At 37.4% G+C, this 20,402-nt stretch overlaps 1 protein-coding gene across 2 annotated transcripts in view; it reads left to right on the top strand.

Moving 5' to 3' along the window:
* Positions 1 to 20,402, top strand: part of GLG1 (golgi glycoprotein 1) — a 153,404-nt gene that overhangs the window by 98,979 nt on the left and 34,023 nt on the right. For both annotated transcript variants that reach the window (XM_032611890.1, XM_032611891.1), the window contains exons 3-9: positions 1,927 to 2,013; positions 5,853 to 6,068; positions 11,268 to 11,471; positions 12,372 to 12,443; positions 13,392 to 13,575; positions 15,889 to 16,103; positions 19,891 to 20,012. In XM_032611890.1, coding sequence (XP_032467781.1) covers positions 1,927 to 2,013; positions 5,853 to 6,068; positions 11,268 to 11,471; positions 12,372 to 12,443; positions 13,392 to 13,575; positions 15,889 to 16,103; positions 19,891 to 20,012 — 1,100 coding nt within the window. The remainder of the gene's footprint in view (positions 1 to 1,926; positions 2,014 to 5,852; positions 6,069 to 11,267; positions 11,472 to 12,371; positions 12,444 to 13,391; positions 13,576 to 15,888; positions 16,104 to 19,890; positions 20,013 to 20,402) is intronic.

Genomic DNA, 20,402 nt, shown 5'->3' with positions numbered 1-20,402 from the left:
ATAGTAAAATATATTTGTCCAGTTCTAACCACATCTTTTGAATCATGGGATCTACTTCTGAGGAGCCAGGAGGCCTAACGTGCCTTCAGTTAGAACTAAGCTTCTCCTATATCTATTCTCAGTTTGGCCTTATATGTCCTATTGGTTGAACTTATCATGGTATAGATTTGTTATTTTGTTGATCCATTCAACAAATATTTATCAATGCCTATGTGTTGCATGCACTCTTCTAGGCACTGGGCATATAGTAGTAAACAAGGCAAAAGTCCCATCCTCTTAAAACTTTCATTATAGATAGTAGCCAGATTCTTAACCCTTTTTCTGAAAACTCACTTATTGATGATAGTTGGGCGATTAGAGTTTTTTTACTGCTTTTCTTTGTTTTTTGGTTTTGAGGAGGGAGGAGAAGAAATCCTACTCATCTTTTATATTTTATTTCTTCACAAAATCTTCCTCAGCACTCTGATGTGGAATTTACTGCCTGTTTTTGTGTTGTTTCCTAATGCACTTTATATTAGCTTCTGTTCTGCTTCTAAAAAGCAAATCCGGTCATGTCACTCCCTTATTTCCCTTTTAGTGACTCCCCATTACTCTTGGGTTAAAGTTCAGACATGACTTACAAGGGCTTTATGATCTGGTCCTGGCCTGTGTCTCCAGAGTCAATCCTCCATTGGACTTTCAGTTCGTCTAACATGCCCTGCTTCCCATTCCAATGAGCTTCCACACATGCTGCTTTATTTACTTAAAACAGTCTTCTTACCCTTTTTAATATGGCTAACTGCTACTAATTTTTCAGATTTCATCGTAGATAGCACTTTCTCTGGTAAACCTTCCCTGACCAAACCCCCTACTGCAGTGTGGGGTACTCCTCCCCTGTACTGCTGTGGCACCTTGTGAGGCCATTAACCAAATACACATTACCTGCTATTACCATAGCCACCACCGGACAGTGTTTGTCTTTCTCCTCCTGTTTTAACTCCCAGTTCCTAACACAGTATGTGCTCAAACATTTGCTTCTGTTTCCTGTAATAACCTATGAAGCCCTTGAGATTAGACTGTGTGTGGTACATCATAAGAAGTGCTAAGCAGATGTTTGAATGAATCAGTGAATGAGTGATTGTATTCTTTAGTCTTGGAGTGCAGCCATCTGAAAGAAAAGCTTGTGAACTGCCCCTCCACCCCCCAAACCTCTTCATGTTCTACGTCATACAAAGCCCCTGCTCTGTCTCTCCATCCGAGCAGAGTTTAAGAGCTCATTTTTGCTACTTTTCAGGAATTGAATCATGTATTGAAATTTTTAAACTGAAGCTGCAAAAATAAAGTAATATTCAGCCCTCACCCATGAATAGTAATGGATTTAGAGGTTTCATAGCTTAAGACATGTTAAAACAGTTGTGTAAAATAGACCTTATCGTGTATATGTCAAGTTGAGGGTTTTAGAGGAATAAAGAAAGATGTGTCAGGAGACTAGACTCTGGACAACACTCCTTCATAAAAATGATGTGTGAAAAGCACTGTTGATTGTGAAATCTGCAACTAAACCTACCAATTCTTGAGCTTCTGGGTTAGACTTTTTGATTTAAGAATTTTGCATATACAACCTATTTATATTTTCTCTGAAACCCTTATCAGGAATTTTTAATTATTTTAATTCTTTTCCTGACTTAAAAAAAAATTTGTCCTTAAGTAAAAAGAGAAAAATGTATGTCCGAATGGTAGTGTTTTATTTTGTCTGCACATTTTTTCCTTTTATCTGTAAATACAGTGACATTTTATCTTTTTGTTTGTTAACTGAAGTGTGAATATGTTTTATCTGACTCTGTATAATGGAATTTTATCATTTGTAGTAACCATTGATGTTAAATTTCATACTATTCTAACTGGAGTTTTTTTGGCTTCTTTGTTTTGTTTTTCTCTTATACCTAGTTGTTATGGAATTATAAGCTGAACCTAACTACAGATCCCAAATTTGAATCTGTGGCCAGAGAGGTTTGCAAGTCTACCATATCAGAGGTAGGTTGTGAAAGAAAGAATTTTGTGCATATTTAATGACTTAGAAGCAAAAATTACATCTGTTGACCAGACCAGTCATTAAGGGAGGAATGACTGATTCAGTTACTTTACTTTTCTTGGAATTAACATATGTCTTGGCTCAGAGATAGGCTAAAGGAGTGTAATTAGACTTCTTTTTCTTAACATTCACCTACGATTACAGTAAGATACTGTTGATTCAGACAAGTTGGAAATCAGGCTCTTTTTGTCCCCAAATGGAGAATACAATCACTTCTGTCATCAGTCAGTGCTCTCACACATTGTACAATCTGCTTATGACTGAGGCGTATCAGAATGGTTTCCCCAGGAGGCTGATAAACATTCCTAAGTGTTTTGGCTATGCACTTGGACCAGTTGAACCACAGGGCATATGCTTCAAATAATAGGAGTTAGCATTAAAAAGGTTTGTAAAAAGATTGTATATATTGTTATAAATGGATATTGAGTATAAAAACAAAAATAGTTACTAAAAATGTATAACATTATATGGATGCTAATTGGTGATATTTTTCAATCATTTCTCTTGGCTCAGTGTAAATATCAAATAATATTAGTGAAAATTGTGGTATTGAAATTTTTATTTTAATTTATTTTATTTTTTAGAATTAGTGATAGAAATTCCATGAAGCTGGGGATTTCTTCATACTGAAAGAATCACAAAGAAAATAGTTGCTATTTTTTTACCTCAAAGTTAATAATCACAGATCTTGCATCATATAGATTTGTCCCCAAACTACCCTATTGATGACTTAATTCAGGACCATTTTCTCCTGAGGTCTTAAGGAAGACTACTCCAACCAGATAAGTCCTCAGCTTGTGTTCCTAACTTTCGTCATTATGGGATCTTGTGGAACCTGTTTTCTTCCTCAAACTTTCTACTACTGAATCAGATATGATTTATTCTTTTAAAGCAGTGACCTTTCTTCATATGCGTTGGGGCTTCAGAATAGAATAGCTTATTTTAAAACATTGATCTTCAGCTCCTAGGTTCAGTATTATGCACCTCAAACTCCCTATGTGACCCGTGTACGTACCAGTTTGAGTGCCATGTGGAAATTTAGCTCATAGATTATGCAGATTCGTCAGAATAATCTCCCCCTTTGCTGGTTTTATCCATCTATATTTATAAAATGAAACCGGCTTCCTTGTAATGTACATGTTATGTTATGGCCCTCTTGTAACCTTTTGGGGTGTTGTGGTTTTATAAAAGATTAATGTAACAGGGACACTTCTCCCTCCCTAGAGGGAGATTATACTGGAGTCAAGGAAACTAAATATCAGGAAGAACATAGTTGCCAACAAAACATTTTATTCTACATCTCCCTCTTATCTTCTTTCTTAATTTTGGAATCCTTCCAAGGAGGAAAACAACATCATAAGAATACTGAAGACTGCCAACCAAACTTTTTATTTACTCTCCATGATTAAGTCAAATATTGCCTGCTTTTCTCCTGCCTCATGTCAAAAATAGAGTGACTATAGCATTTTTTAATGGCACCTTAAGAATCTGCTCCCCAGCCACTTCAGAGTTTACTCCCATTCATAAATATGTTGACGATTTAATGCTGTTTTTTGCTGTTAATCTTAGAAATTTCTTTTATTAGACTTTTATTAGACTTCTCTCCAATAGAGTGGTTGAAGAAAAGCATACACTTTTAATTCAGACACTACATCTGGTTGTAATTGGTGGTGAACAAATAGGTGTTTCAGTAAAATCTCAGGTGATTGAAGCTAAATATACATTTAATTTCTTATTGAGGCTCCAATTCAAAATGTCTCTTGGTCTTTCTTCAGAGTTTTAAACCATTGATTGCCCAGTATTAGAGCCTATACGAATACTTCTACTTCATTGTTTTAAAACCCAGGTGTCTGCCACTAGTCCTGTATTTTTCATGCAGGGTTTTTCCAGTGGTTGAATTACAAATGCTGAGATTTTCAAGCAGCTATTTCTCCTTTTACTTTTGAAACTTACCTCTGTTTTGCTTTAAAAAAATCACAAACAAACAAACAAAAAACCCTTTTCTTGGAAATACATTCACGGCCCTCTCTTTAGGCATCACCCCAAAAAAAGAGCTCAATGTTAAGCTGAAAACATTGCATTCAGCTTGTTGACTGTTGAAGATCTCTGCTGCCTCTTAAAGCCAGTGTGAGGCTATTTAAATTTCCAGGTTTGCTTCTTCAAAAGTAAACACGATTTCCTCTCTTGAACTGAGTCTTTGACTTGCTCTGGATTTAATCCTGGGATTAGACATGAAGAGACCCATCGGCCCATAGGACAATTAGTATGTGGTATATCCTTCACCTAGCACCTTTTGGAAAAGGAGATTGTATTTATCTTATCAAGTGTACATGGTTACCATAGGTGGTGTAATAGTAGAGAATGGTCTCTATTGGTTTCAAAAAAACCAGTAAAATATTCCCTTCTCATTTTTTTTTTCCTTCTCATTTATATTGGAAACAGACATTTACATTTGGCTCCTTCCTCTTGTCAAAACTGCCTTTTTTTTTAATTGCTCCAAATGCAACAGGCTTTTTCTAAACAACCTTCTCTGCTTTATAATTCAAGCTTAAAACCCTGTAAGTAGATTTCACTTTTTTATGCCTGAATTTCAACATTTTGGGGCTATTTTCCTTCATTAGCGCTTGTGATTTTGTGTACTTTGCAGGAACACTACCCATGTGGAGTCACGCTGTGCTTGATCCACTAGATCATATGTCTAAACCACCCAAATTAGACTTGCAATGGCCTTCCCCTTCCCAAACTTCTTGCCAGACTGCACTGAACATCATTTTTTTAAAATAAATTTATTTATTTATTATTTATTTTTGGCTGCATTGGGTCTTTGTTGCTACGTGTGGGCTTTCTCTAGTTGCGGCAAGTGGGAGCTACTCTTTGTTGCAGTGCGCGGGCTTCTCACTGCAGTGGCTTCTCTTGTTGCGGAGCACGAGCTCTAGGTGCGTGGGCTTCAGTAGTTGTGGTTTGCGGGCTCTGGAGCGCGGGCTCAGTAGTTGTGGCAAACGGGCTTAGTTGCTCCGCAGCATGTGGGATCTTCCCGGACCAGGGCTGGAACGCGTGTTCCCTGCATTGGCAAGCAGATTCTTAACCACTGCGCCACCAGGGAAGTCCCTAAACATCATATTTAAACATATTTCTGTTCTAGACCACAGTGTTGAAGCTGGGATTCTACTAGGTTCAAAAACATATGTCCAAATCCATAGTTAATTCAGAACACATTAATGTCATGTCAAGAGGTAATAGTACGCCTTCCTCCCTCCCTCCCCTTGGTCATTAGGTTTACCTAACATTAGTAGTTTGCTGTGTAGCTTGGCTTGGGATATGCAACTAGACTTTAGTTCTGCACCTGTTTTTCAGACCTATTCCTTAGACTAATCTTCTCACTGTCCATTGTGTTCTTTGCATGGATAAAGGGACTTCTCAGTAGAATCATTATAAAAAGAGCTGTAAAAAGCTCTTTTCAATAAATACATTTTAATCAACTTTCTCAACAAAGCTGAAAATTTTTAAAAAGCTCTTTTTACTCCATTTAAACATGACTTCTACCTAAGCATTTGTATATGTATGTATTTTCTTGCAAAGCATATTAATCAGGTATTTCCTAGAAGGTGCAACGATCTGAGTAGGCATGGCACACGATTTTCTTTAAAACACAAGCATTTCTAAGTGTTTTCCTTTTTCTTCCCCGGAAGAAGAAACAAGAAAATGTCATTCTCTCTTTTGTAAAAGTTGTTTGGTAAGAGAATAGAATACTTGTGTAAAACAGCCACTTTCCTTTGAGCAGATCAAAGAGTGTGCTGATGAACCAGTTGGAAAAGGTTACTTGGTTTCCTGCTTGGTGGATCACCGAGGCAACATCACTGAGTACCAGTGTCACCAATACATCACCAAGATGACAGCCATCATTTTCAGTGATTACCGTCTGATCTGTGGCTTCATGGATGACTGTAAAAATGACATCAACATTCTGAAATGTGGGAGCATTCGGCTTGGAGAAAAGGTATCTACCACACTGCCTTCACCAAAGGGGTCTTACAGACTCGATGGATGAAAAGCTTTGTATGACTGGCATGGAAAAATTTAGGGCTAGAGGTAGACTTAAAGCTGAGGCCCAGACAGCCCCAATATCTAAGGCTAGTTGGCCTGTGGGTACACTTCATCTGTTTATAACAAAATGTTTCGATACTGTATGGGGGAGTAGAGGAATTAATATCTGCTAAGATTAGTGTTAGCTTCAAAATGCAAAACCAGCTGCTGGTTACCTATAAAGTTCCTCTAGAAAAGTATTCAGTAGTCCTGTGGGAAAAGTAGTTGGATTAGGAGGGACTCAAGTTCTCTAACCTTTCTTTGCATATACCTCACTGTTGCCATAAAAAAAATTACTTAGTAAGCACACCAGTATAAAAGAAGATAATGTATTTAAAAATTAGAAAATTTAAAAATATGGAAGGTACTTTTAGTTTCTCAGAAGAAAGCTACTCTGTAAATGTGATATATGTTATGTTCATCTCAGGAGAACTAGTTTCAGTAAAGACAGGAAAGAAAATAACTACCTAGGTTCTTCTTCCTTAATTATATCTGATCTTATTTTTGTCCTTATTAGTCTGTTGTCCAGAGGGTCACAATGGAGGTTCAGCCAGGTTAATGCTGAATTTGTTTGCTTAGCAAAAATGAAAGAACTCCTGAAAAGTAGCAGATGCCGGTGGGAGAGGCAGTCTGAGACCTGTGTATGGCATCAGCTGTTAATTGCTGCTGCTCATTTATCTGCTGTTCAGGAAGTACGAGAGAAAGCAAAATCCATTTGTGCCTTTGCCCTCTGTTCAGAGCACTGTGACTTGCAGGCTTCCATCCCTGACTGGGGGGCATGGTGTTAGAATTCTGGAACTGCACACACCAGTTCAAATGAAGGTTTGAGCGCTGGTTATTGTCTGGCTGTCACCAAATACCCTTTGCTTCATACCAGCACAGGGCTCGCCCTTTCACAGGGAACCTCTGAGTCGGTCTTGAGAGCACTGTGAACTGGCATTTAGCTTTCAGGCAGCTAATGAAAGGCCAGTTTTAATCAAGAAGGGTGATTCTTCACTTTCCCAGCACACTGCAGAAATGGAACAAAAGCATTTAAGTCACCCTGATAGTTCAGGAAGCGCCTCTGACTTTATTTAGGGTGTTGAGGGTTATATCCAGTTCCAAACCTCGATCTTAAAAATCTTCATATAAGTGTAACAGACACACTTTTCAGGAATCAGTGATGACACATTTTCATTTTTGTGGTTAGTGATCCATGCTGTAGAGCAGACCATTACAATTCACCTCTCTTTGTAGTAGTTCTTCCCTATTGCCCACCAAGATAATTGCTGGTTAGCTTCCCACTAGCAATCTGAATTGTCAGTGCAAAACCTGCTTTCAGCTGCGTGTACAAGTTACTAAGTCTGCACTGACTTGAACCATGGTAGAATATAACAGTGCCAGAGCCCAAAGATGTGGCAGTGAGGATTGATTTTTCAGCTTAGTTAAAATAACAAAAAATGTTTCCATGGACCATCCAAATGCACATTTCTGTCATTTTCATCTTTGGCTCTACCTGCCAGTTAGATGAATTTCTTTTTACTCCAGACCCCCACCCTAGCACCCTAGAATGACTCATGCCTGCACTTCTGAAAAAGCATGTTCCTTTCTATGTAATCCACCCTATTGCCACAGCCAAGTTTTAAAATGATAGCAGTCTGTCCTCAGCCCTTCTTTGCCTTTTTCTAACTATAGTTTACTTCTCTGAAGCCAAATTATTTAGTTTTGAAAATTATCCTGAAAATTTATAAAGTCAGCTTCTGACCATAGAAGAGAACACACTCATCAGTTTTAAATTTGTTGCCCTGAAGCTTGCAAACTCCTCTGTGACTAGCTTTGAACTCACCTCCAAAGGCCAGAGGAGAGGGGTCATGGTTAATCTTGTTTATACCCTGCCTCTGTATGAACATATAAATGTCATAATTTCAAAACTATAATGATTTTTTCAGAATGTTAATATATGTAAATTTTTAGAACAAAGACTATATATTTAATAAAACCTTTAGAATTTTCTAAACAAATATTTTTAAAATGAAAAGGCAGATCTCCAAAAGTAAATGTAAATAATTTATATCATTTGAAGAGAAAGTAGAATGTGGCATCCAGTACAGGAACTTAATTGCAGACAAGTGCCCCATATTATTATTCCTTTTATACTTTTCACACACTAGTTTTATCATTTTATCCTTTTCTGCTTTTAACCAACTACTTTGAATAGTTCAGACATTCTTTTTCTCTCTTTACCTATAGAGGTAGATCACAGAAGACATTACAGATGTTGAAATGGAGAATGGTTAATAGCAGAGATGAAAACTGAGTTCTTGCCCACCTTTTTGTGATTAGTGTTATCCTTCTCTGGTCTTTAAAAAAATTTTTTCATAAGGCAAGGTGTATGGAGAAGAAAAAATATTACCTATTGAACTGCTAAAAACTGATCGGGACCCTAGTAATAGTTTGTTTGTTTGTTTGTTTTTTGCAGTACGCGGGCCTCTCACTGTTGTGGCCTCTCCCGTTACGGAGCACAGGCTCCGGGTGCGCAGGCTCAGCGGCCATGGCTCACGGGCCCAGCCGCTCTGCGGCATGTGGGATCTTCCCGGACCGGGGCACGAACCCGTGTCCCCTGCATCGGCTGGTGGACTCTCAACCACTGCGCCACCAGGGAAGCCCAGTAGTAGTTTTAAGACAGACATTTGTCTCACCACAATAAGAATTTTAAAAATTCATTTTACGTCCATTTACAGTATCATTTGTTATTCATATGTCAAGCCTGCATATTAATAACTTTTTAAAACCTAACCCTAAGTAATTTCATTTTCTTGTAGGTAATGTGCTGCTGTACAGTTCCTTGCTTTCATTCATATTCAGTAATAACCCTACAGTCTTCTTTGCCAAATATTTGCATACATTTCAGTTGTATAACTCAAATGGGCTGAACTGAAAAGCTCAGAGACTCTGGGAAACTGAGAAGAATTCCTGAAATATCTTTATTAGAAAAAATTATCTAAAGTTATGATGAATGAAAATATCTAATGGAGGTGATGTTATGGCACAATACTAATATGTGGTGCTACAATTGCTATAATTAAAATTACATCTCACATTCCTTAGAGGATCTCAAACCGTGGTGCTGGTGCATTTAAACAGTTGTAAACCCTAAGTATACAGGGAAACACTTAGACTCATTACAGGGAAATCATTTCTTTACCCTATGATGTCAGAACTAAAGGGTAAGTCTAAATCGTGAGTTGACTATCATGCTGTTATTTTCAACCTCTTTTATATGATTACAACCTAATTGCTAGCAACCTCTCAGTAAGTTATTATGAGCTACTAAAATTTGGTATAGGACATTATTTCATTAACACAAAATCATGTTTATAATAATCTCTTGTAAACTGTAAGTGACTGATATGTTTCCAAATCTTTGTTATCACAGGTTTGTTTTTCCTTTGGGAAGTGGAAATGGGTAGGGCTCTTCTAAGTGAGCCAAAGTCAGACACATTTTAGTGTCACTCATAAATTAGGAAGAAAAAATAAGCCTTACTCTGAATTTCTGGGGTTGTGTCCACTTTTCTCTCTGTCCTTATCTTTTTGTCACTTGTCCTTCAGAGTTTTTTCTCCCTTCAGAATTACTCTCTAAAAAAACTTTTTGCTCATCTCCCGTTTCTAAGCATTGGATGGAATCATAAAGCTAGTGAGAAAGTTTGAGGTACAGATAGAAAATAGGAAGGCGCGAGAATCTGCTAGTATAGTGTGCTTCCTGATCTTTTTTGGATCAGAAAACCTTTTGAAATTTAATGAAAGCTATGAACTCTCCTCAGGAAAAATATACAAAACCCACATACAAATTGTAGGAGTTTCATAGCACTCCAAGATCTAAAAAAATAAATGGCGGACTGTTAGCTAGGTGCCTTATGTTCTGCAACTTGGACGAGTTGATAAACTCCTCTAGGCCTCTGTTTACTCAACCGCACAACAGGTATCACAGCTCGTAGCCCCTTGTCACAGGTATATTAGGAGAAAACATGAAAGTTTTCATGAAAATACTTGGAAATAAATGTGCTGTGGAACAAACCCTATTACAACAAAATGGAAAAAAACTATATACATTTTTTGTTGAATTGAAATTTTAGTAAAATAGATGTTTCCCTACCTAGTTTTAGGAGTCTTATATACAGATGATTTCATAACCATGGTATTTTACTATAATGAGATTTTATATGCGTGCGTGTGTGCGTGTGTGCGTGTGTGTGTGTGTGTGTGTGTGTGTGTGTGTGTGTGTGTGTCAGTAAAATGATAACACTAAATTTTCTGCTGCTTTGGTTTGGTATATTTATGGATATACCTCTCAAGTTTTTGAAGCATATCTTCCGAGTATAGAAAATTAGGACTCTTGAATAGAAAGTGTTTAGGGGAAATTTTTCATATTTTGAACGATTGAGTGCTTGTGGTTGCTGTGGGGTAGATGCAATGTACAATTAAAGATAATTGGATGGTTTTAGGAAAGCTCTCAAAAGCAGTTTGTATAAATGGTGGTAATCTTGTTAAATCATATTAAGATAAATCCAGAACATCAAAGTGAACATTACACTAAAGATTGGGGTCTTTGCGGACAGTATAAAATAGAAAAAAGAGAAAGGGGGTCTCTATAACATATTTTCTCAGTGAATTTTGAGGTTTGTTGTTATTTTTTAAACTTGACTAAAGCACTATTATTTGAGAAATACCTAGCCCTTAGAGGTAAATGAACAGATATTTCTGCAGTGTTCTATCAGTATTGACAATGAACTGTGATCACTACATTGGGCTGATGTAATTTCTTTAAAATTTTCTGACATTTTAAACTCTGAAAAGTCAGGTTCTTGTTTCTAGTGCAAACTAAACTGACTTAAATTTCCCAGGATCTGTATTTTCATTTATAGCTTGCAACTATTACATTCTTACCAAAGATTATCGAGGGCATTTTCTGTAACTTTCACAATGTGGTTGGTTCTTACCCTGTTTCTCAATAGAACATTGATAAACAATTGTGTGTTGAGTTGGTCTTTTTGGTTTTTTGTTTTTAACCAAATGATGTTTATTTGATGCTCATGGTGGTGAGAGTTTTTAAATGTTAGTATCCTTGCTGTTTTAGGATGCACATTCACAGGGTGAGGTGGTATCATGCTTGGAGAAAGGCCTGGTGAAGGAAGCAGAAGAAAGAGATCCTAAGATTCAAGTCTCTGAACTCTGCAAGAAAGCCATTCTCCGGGTGGCTGAGCTGTCCTCAGATGACTTTCACTTAGACCGGCATTTATATTTTGCCTGCCGAGATGATCGGGAACGTTTTTGTGAAAATGTGAGTCAGCTCAGAAACTGTTCTTCTTTGCTTCCTTTTCTTCCTAAATATTTTTTTATACTCGATTCCAAAATTAAACCAACACAAGCTGTCACATGTAGAAAGGTCACTGAAATGGAAGGTGGAGTTGGTCCCAGGATAACAGAAAGTTATCTGGGTACTGGATACGGCTGCTCAGCCTTGAGGTAACATCTAGTTAACACTTGGCTTCGAACAGTCTCCATACGTTGTTTTTTCTACTCTATCTCACTTCTCAATTTCAGTTCTTGGAAGTCTGTTTTATATATAGGAATCCTATCTTACCAGGGAATCCCATTCACATATATTCCGTGGCTAAAAATTGGCCATATTACGTATTTATATTTAACTACTTTTGGCTAAGACGAAGGAAGCAACAGGTGGCTAACTTTTAAAACCAAATCTTTGGTTACTACCTGCATACCCTATAGAAGAACTTTCCAACCCTTTAGGCAGAAATAATCTCCATCTTTACCGCAAAGGACTGAGCGTGACTTGTGTACACTCCCACTCTGCCTGCTGTTTTGAATTAATAGCTTTAACTATCAGAACCACTGATCAGAGCCAATGCTAGAGTTTTATTGACTCTAGCATAAAGTTGTAAGAAGAGAGACTCATTGACGCTTCTCTTGGTTTCCTAATTAACAGTATGTCTGGGAACACATGACAGTGTATTCAAATACCATGGGAAATTTTTTTTCATCTTTACTGCAATCATTACTTTCTTTCAAAGGCTACTAAATTTTATAAATGGCTGAGCCATGTGTTCAAAGGTAGTCATCATTATAATAATTTAACAGAAAGTTCTTTATAAGATTGTGGATATTGCCCAGCGTAACTACTTAGCTAGTGATGATGATGACGTTATATTCCATCTTACAGACACAAGCTGGTGAAGGCAGAGTATATAAGTGCCTCTTTAACCATAAATTTGAAGAATCCATGAGTGAAAAAGTAAGTATTACTTTGAAACAAACCAGCATTTTATTCATTTTCTTAAAAGCTTTCTCAAATCCTCTCAAACAATATTCTTATAAACTCATACCAAAATATAAAATACTGATACAGCTTGTCCTTTTCAGGGGTAAGATACTTGGCTTTTAGTAAGAAACCAAAGCATATTTCACCTAAACCAAAAAAATTAAGCTTCTCGTGATATCTGGACTTTGGGACACCAATGGGGAATCAATTTGGGGAGTAAAATCAGAGAATTTTATGTCAGAATCACACTGAAGCCATCCCTATGTACTCAAGAAGTTTAGACTAACCAAACCAATATGCTTCATAGATAATTAGCAATTTAATTTTTCAGCAACTGTGTCATTAAGCTTTCTCATTACTGTTAGTTCTTTGTCCCTGGATGAATGCAAGAATCTTTCATGACTTTTGAAAGTCATTATTTTTGGCTTTGCTATCCTGTCACTTACTTTCCTGTGCAGCTGAAGAAACGTTTTTCATTTCACTTCCTTATATCATTTAGTATTGAATAATTATATTTAAAAAGTATAGTAGAATGGAGCTTCCAGAGTGTTATGTCAGTTGCCACTTTCATTCTGGTGAAATTTACTTTAGGGATATTGTTGAAGAGGAAAAGAATACTTTGTCAAGTTCATGTATTAGAATCTACCAAATATTTATGTGTTTTGGACAGTTGCTATTGTTGCAGCAATCAGCAATTCACCATAGAATTCCAGGCTTTCCTGCTCATATACCCCTACTTCTTGCTACACTAGTTCAGCACACTTGTGCTCAATTTTAACCAAACCTAAACGGAGACATTTTGGTAACTACTGCAGTTGTTTACTGTACTTGGCCATGAGCCTCTGCTTGTCTTAGAGGTACATGTGAACGGCTCAGCCTCCTGAGCGGTCTCACAGCTCCCTTGGTGCCCTCTTTTCTCAGTGTCGAGAAGCACTAACAACCCGCCAAAAGCTGATTGCCCAGGATTATAAAGTCAGTTATTCATTGGCCAAATCCTGTAAGAGTGACTTGAAGAAATACCGGTGCAACGTGGAAAACCTTCCTCGGTCCCGGGAAGCCAGGCTCTCCTACCTTCTGATGTGTCTGGAGTCAGCTGTGCATAGAGGTAAGAGTTAATTTCTTTTTATCCTTTTCGCTCCTTTTTGGATCGTCTCCTGCTATGTGGGCTCTTTTGAGTACACTTGTACCTTGTGACTCAGGAGCCTTTCTTTGTAAGCAAAACTCTAGGCTGAAGGCTTGGTATCCCTAAGTCTTATTGAAGCCCCTTCTTCTTAACTCAACAGCCCTAAATTTTGTTTTTCTTTACATCCCAGCCTTTTTTAAGTAAGGTATATTTCTCAAATCCAATTTAAAATTTTTAAAATGCATGTCACACAGCAATTTTAGGAGAGTCAGGGAAGCGTAATGATTTAGCATATGAGCTTTGGGTCAGAGAGACGTGACTTCAAATGATGGCTCTGTCAGCATACTAACTGCCTGGGGACCATTATTTATGTTTCTTAATCTCTCCAAACCTCATTTTTCTTATCTATAAAACAAAAATATATTACCTGTGTTGAGGAGTTCTTGTGAGGATCGAATGAGGTTTTTTTGGCATAGCACGTAACATACAGTAAGTGACAAGTACTGTTATTATTCTAACAGTGTTGATATAAAGAAATTAAGCAGTGAAAGAAGGAAGGATTACCTTATAAGGTCAGACTCAGGGTCTGTTCAGTCCAAAAGTCAATCCCTGATAAAGGAACTAAGAAGGATGTATAAAAGGTCAGAGTCATTCAGAAAGAACATTTCTTAACATGGACTATAGGATGTAAAAATGAAATTTCTAGCTGTCCAATGAATGATGCTAGGACAATTGACTAGTGATTAAAAAGTTAAGTGGAAAAAGATCAGTTGTTAAATAAAACTCAGAACTTTTTGTTGAATTTTTTTCTCATATGTGGGTAGTGAAAGACTCCTAAGCTTAAAAGCAATGGAATAGCAACCAGAGACCATGCATGTTTGGTATTCATGCAAACGAAGGACATTTTGGAGGAAATTGGAGAATTTTGATTATGGTCTGGGTGTTTGATGAAATTTTCTTGAAATGTAAAGGTGGAGATTGTTGACTACTAAAAGCATATTATAAAGCAGAATGCAAAACATCTAATTTTGGTATTTAAAAAATAGAGAGTTAATCTCCTTAAACTGCAAATTAACAGGAAACACAAAAAGACTCAGCAAATAAATGGTCAAAGGATATGAACAGGTAATTCATAGAAGTTATACAGATTTTTAATACTAAAAAGTCTGACCATGTGAGTGTTAGTAGGATGTGAAAGAACTGGAACTACAGTATTGATGGGAATTTTAAATTTCTACTTCGGAAAATAGTTGGCCAGTTTCTTAAGAAGTTCTGCATACATCTAACTTATGACCCAGCCGTGTAAATCCTAGGTTACCCAAGATATATGAAAGAATATATCCATATAAACTCTTGTGTATGAATGCTCATAACAGCATATTTGTAATAGCCCCAAACTGGAAATAACCCAAATGTTCATCAGCAGTTTAAGGGATAGACGAATTGTAGTATAGCCACATAATGGAATCATATTATTTCAGTAAAAGCAGCGCACTGTTGATTTGTGGCTGAATCTCAAAAACTCTGAAAGAAGTCAGACAAAAAAAAAAGAGTCCATAGCATATCATTCCATTTATATGAACTTTATCTATATGAACTTCTGAAAACTGCAAACTAGTAAAATAATGTGTAGTCACAGAAAGCAGATCATTGGTTGACTGGGCATGGGGTAGGTGGGTAGAGAGGAAAGGAAAGGAGGGATTCTAAACGAACATGTGGAAGCTTTTGGAGTTGATGGTTATATGTTCGATATCTTGATTGTGGTGATGGTTTCATTGATGCGTACATATGTCAGACTTATCCAATTGTATGTTTTAAAAGCGTAGTTTATTATATGTCAGTTATACCTCAGCAAAGCTGGGGTTTTTTTTGTTAAATTTCATAAGTTTTCCCAGATGGCATTGACAGCTCAAAGAAGAGTTGGGGAGCTGTAGTGAGTATTTGAAGTGAAGATTTTTCCACACGCTTAAAGGGTGTAAGCCAGTAGGGATTTTCCTGGCTTTGATTTTTACCCCAGTAGTTATCTTATTGATAAGACTTCTGTTGGCAAAACATATGCATTACTAGTTCAGTAGTATAAAATTCTGTATAAGGCAGAACCCTGACAGGGTAAACCCTAGTCTTTGGAGTATTAAACTCATTTTAGGCTGATAAAGCTTTTGCTAAGTTCTCTGCTTTTCAGTCTAGATAATAGTATGACTGGTGTATTCTAGGGAAAAACTTGTACTTTTAATATGTGGTAATATCTGATCCTGTAGCTCACCGTCCATAATGCTGTGACTTAAATCCTAACAGGGCGGCAAGTGAGCAGTGAGTGCCAGGGCGAGATGTTAGATTACCGCCGCATGCTGATGGAAGACTTTTCTTTGAGCCCTGAAATCATCCTGAGCTGTCGCGGGGAGATTGAACACCACTGTTCTGGATTGCATCGAAAAGGGCGAACCCTGCATTGTCTGATGAAAGTAGTTCGGGGGGAGAAAGGGAACCTTGGAATGAACTGCCAGCAAGCGGTAAGGACAGATTTTCCGCTGCCGTTGTTAATGTTACAGTTTATCAGCCGAGGACCTCTTCCTGACACTGTCCCAGCTCATTTATCTGGATCATTTGTGACATCACAGTGAACCTTAGGCATTAAGAACTAGACACAAAACACTGTTTCTTCAGGCATATCAGAGTAAAAACGTGGAATTTGCTGCAGAGCAGAAGTTTGAGCTCATAATAAATAAAAAGAGCTATACAGTAAACTTAAAGAAATAGATTAAATGCATTGTTTACTGGAGTGTTTAAAGAAGAGATATCTGGCTAGATTGTGTTTACTAAGGCAAACCGGGTTCTGGTAAATCAGAAAAGGTCTTCCAGCAAAAGAGAATGTGCCTCTCCCACCACTTTTGATTGAGTTGAGGCTGAAAGAGAGCTGAAATGAATTGAAACTTTCTAAGATTCTCTTCGTGTTACTGATATGCAGCATGGCATGAATTCCTGGCCTGAAGGATCAAGAAAGCATGTCGTTTTCAAAATCCCACCATCTTTTCTTGTTCAACAAGGGCAGCTGTGCATGGGAGGGTCTGTCTTTCTCTACCGCCAAACTCTACAGTCAGTTCTGTAAAGATAGTTGGAAAAAATTAGTGTGCTTTGCTTGAGAAGATAAAGTTGTTCTTGATTCAAGGTTCATAAACAGTTGAGTAACTATAGATCAGGTACATAATATAATTTATTAATATAATTTTGTTAAATAATATATAGATACAGTGCATCTGTTTCATTACCATTATCCATGTTTATTGCTTTTTACCGAATAAGAGTCTTTGAGCAATTTACAATACGAAATGTAACAGTGGCACCCTGTACAATGAATTCTGTGGTTTCCTATACCTTCCTTTAGGAAGCACAGAAGATAGAGTTTAGCCTTATACTCTAAATTAGAAGGTTGAGATTCTCTCCTAAGTGAAACTTCAGAAAACTGCAATTCATTAGTCTCTTATTTTTGTTGTTGGCATTTTTTATTAAAAACAGAATATTAATTGAATTTGATTTTCCTACTAATCAGGTAAAATCATAATTTTACAGTCTGAAACACAAAATTTCCATAGAATTTTGACGTGGAGTAAAATTTCATCTTAGCTTCTATTACTCACCCTGACCCAGAGTGGACAGTAACTTACACATCCCATAGTGGGGAAAATAGATAAATGTCGCCTCTTATCCAGAATACCAAGCCTAGCTAGAAGGAAGGCTTCTGGATGTAGTTCCTCAGAAGCAGTCTTTGCTGGTGATTGTCCTCGGAAACTTCTGTGACAATGTGTGTGCCTGGGCCCCAGACCAAGAACAAATCAAGACATTTCATCCCTAATGCAGCATGCAAAGGGGAGGGTGGTGGTCAGGACTAAACTTATATTTTTACTGAGGCTACACTTTGTACTAAGGTGTACAGAAAAAAGAAATTAGTTTGATTTTATTTGGAAGCATCTAGTTTACCTCCAGGGCTTTTTGAAATTTAGCTTGTTGAGAGAGAAATAAATAGCACCCACCTCATGCTTTGTGCCCAAAAGGAAAGTGCTTCCAAACCTAGAGGTTAGCCTCAAAAGGTAAAATACGTAGTTTTGTCCACATTAAGTTTGGCTAAGTGGGCAAGAAACACTTCATTTTGTTTTTTATGGACCTGTGGTCTTTAGCCTTTGCTCACAAAAATTGAAGATAGGTGATCCAAAGGGAGAAAGTTTTCCTTAGTCATCTACTCATTATCCATCCTCAGTCACATGGAGGAATGTTTTGTAATAATTTGCTTTTCAAAGTTTCTTTCCTTGATACAGTAGACTTCCATATTGGTCTGTGGTTGACCATTAATTTTCCCTTGTTCTCTGCTTGGTGGTGCTTTGATTTAGTGATCTCTCAATAAATAGTAAAGCGAATAAATAGTGAAGCATAGGAATAATTATTATCTTAATGAGTATATACTCTTCCAGATACACTGTGATCATGAACTTAAATTCTTTTCAGTTATGGCTGAACAAATCTGGGCCCAGTCTCTCCTAGGCTGAGGAGACTGCCGTCTATTCTCTAGACTAATTTTTTGGAAGCATTTTCTCACGTTTTCCTAAGCAATCGGGGCAGGAATAGATGTATCATCATGTAATATTTCATGTACGTAGTGTTTATTTCCCACACTGCTGTCACTGGATTCCAGAGTAGCAGTGATCCCTTGAGCCTTTGACCTCCTAGAGTCTGTAGGGCATTCACTGTCTTCTTTTAGAACCTGCAGTCTGGTACATGCACGGAGAATTCTCAAAGTTTGCCTGTCAATCATGGACATTTAACTAAGTTCTTAGAGAAACTTCCAGACTCCCATGATGCTTATAATGTCCCTCAGAAAAAGAAGTAAATATTTTGGTCTTTGTCAGCAAATTAAAATTGGTAGTCATTTGACAGTAGTAGTAATCTTCCTACTAACTAACCACTGCATTTTGAAACTTCTCCAAATTGCACCAAGAATTGGTATAAATAAGTTCCATCCCAGAATATTAGATATCTTCATACTCTCTCATCTTGATTGTTGACTTCTTTTAGGAGAGACAAATTGGGTTTTTCTTTTGATCTTTGTTCTCTGATCAAGTATGCGATGGGGTCACTGCTTTCATATGAGCCTCTATAGGATTGTAGGTCAAATGTATGAGGATCAGAGAAGGCTCCTACAGAGGCTAAATCAATGACACAAAAAGGGCTCCAATTCTTTAACTTGGAACAAAAGGAACCCCAACCAGAAGGACCGTAGTGTTCAGATTTGCTTTGTGTTATTTAAGATTCCCACCCCAAACACCATCTGCTACCCATCTGTAGTAAATGATCTTTTACATCTGTAAAATGCTTTGCAGCTTACACAACCTTCTATATATTATTCTTCCTTATAATTCTTTGCAGTTAAAGAAACTGGAACTTAGAGGTTAATCAACTTGCCTTTGTTCCCAAAGCTAGTATCTGGCAGAGACAGAACTATTAATAGAACTCAGGTTTTCTCATCCTTAATTTAGAGCTTTTTCATCTGTGCCCCGACTGCTTTCTCCTCAGACAGGAAAAAAGAATCTGAGGCACATCTTATCATGCTTTCACTTCATTCTATGACAGAGTGTGGACCAAGCAAAAGTAAATGTTAAAGAATATATCCTCATTTTCAACTGCATAATGACAAGTATTTTTCTGTATTACTTGTAATGAACAAGCTCTGGTTCATCTCTTGGTTATATAAAAAATAGTTGAGGAAAAATAGGAAATTATAAGTAATATTCTTGTTTTTTGTAATTGGTATTTCTTGCAACTGAAATCTCACATCTCTTTTTAATAAAGCAGAGTATACTTGTTTTATGCCATTGTCTTTGCAGCAAAATTCAAATTCTAGATTTTTAAGACCAAATTAGATCTCTAACTGGAAATGTCTTCTGTTTACTCTTCTCCACTCAACTCTGCCTTGGCACTGAGTGTCAGATTTAGTAATTTGATTAACAGATGTGAGGAAAGAGGCAGCTTTTATATTGTAAGGTCCTCTTGTTTTGCACACATCCAGGGATGGTTCAGACAGGTAGGCAAGCTATACCTACAATGAGTTAAACAGAAAAACTTGCAAAGTAGAAGAACTAGTTGGAAAGTATTTGACAAGAGCTGTTGAGCTTGGCCAGTGACAATTGTAGTACCTTGTTAAGAGTACATTGTGATATACCAGACTGAGAACTGATTGAAGACATGACGTTGCCCATCCTAGATGTATAAGTGACTTTCTTTCTTCCTTCTTAATTTTTCTTAATCCAGCTTCAAACACTGATTCAGGAGACTGACCCTGGTGCAGATTACCGCATTGATAGAGCTTTGAATGAAGCTTGTGAATCTGTAATACAGACAGCCTGCAAACACATAAGATCCGGAGACCCAATGTAGGTTATCTTATTTGTGGTATTGTATTGTATTTGGCAGTGCAGCATGGGGAATATATCCCCAAATGACTTTCAGATGGTTTAGCAACTTAACTGAAATTTTGTTAAGCAGGAACACATACCAGCTTTTGTTAAAACTAGTATTGAGGGGCTTCCCTGGTGGCGCAGTGGTTGAGAGTCTGCCTGCCAATGCAGGGGACACTTGTTCGTGCCCCGGTCCGGGAGGATCCCACATACCGCGGAGCGGCTGGGCCCGTGAGCCATGGCTGCTGGGCCTGCGCGTCCGGAGCCTGTGCTCCGCAGTGGGAGGGGCCTGCGTACCGCAAAAAAAAAAAAAAAACTAGTATTGGGATTGAGACTTGGGCTCTGCCTCATCCATGATGTAGAGAA

Source organism: Phocoena sinus, chromosome 19 (genome assembly GCF_008692025.1).
Source record: "Phocoena sinus isolate mPhoSin1 chromosome 19, mPhoSin1.pri, whole genome shotgun sequence".
NCBI classification, from domain to species: domain Eukaryota; kingdom Metazoa; phylum Chordata; class Mammalia; order Artiodactyla; family Phocoenidae; genus Phocoena; species Phocoena sinus.
The sequence above is the reverse complement of the archived record's forward strand: the minus strand, read 5'-3'. Positions and strand labels throughout refer to the sequence as shown.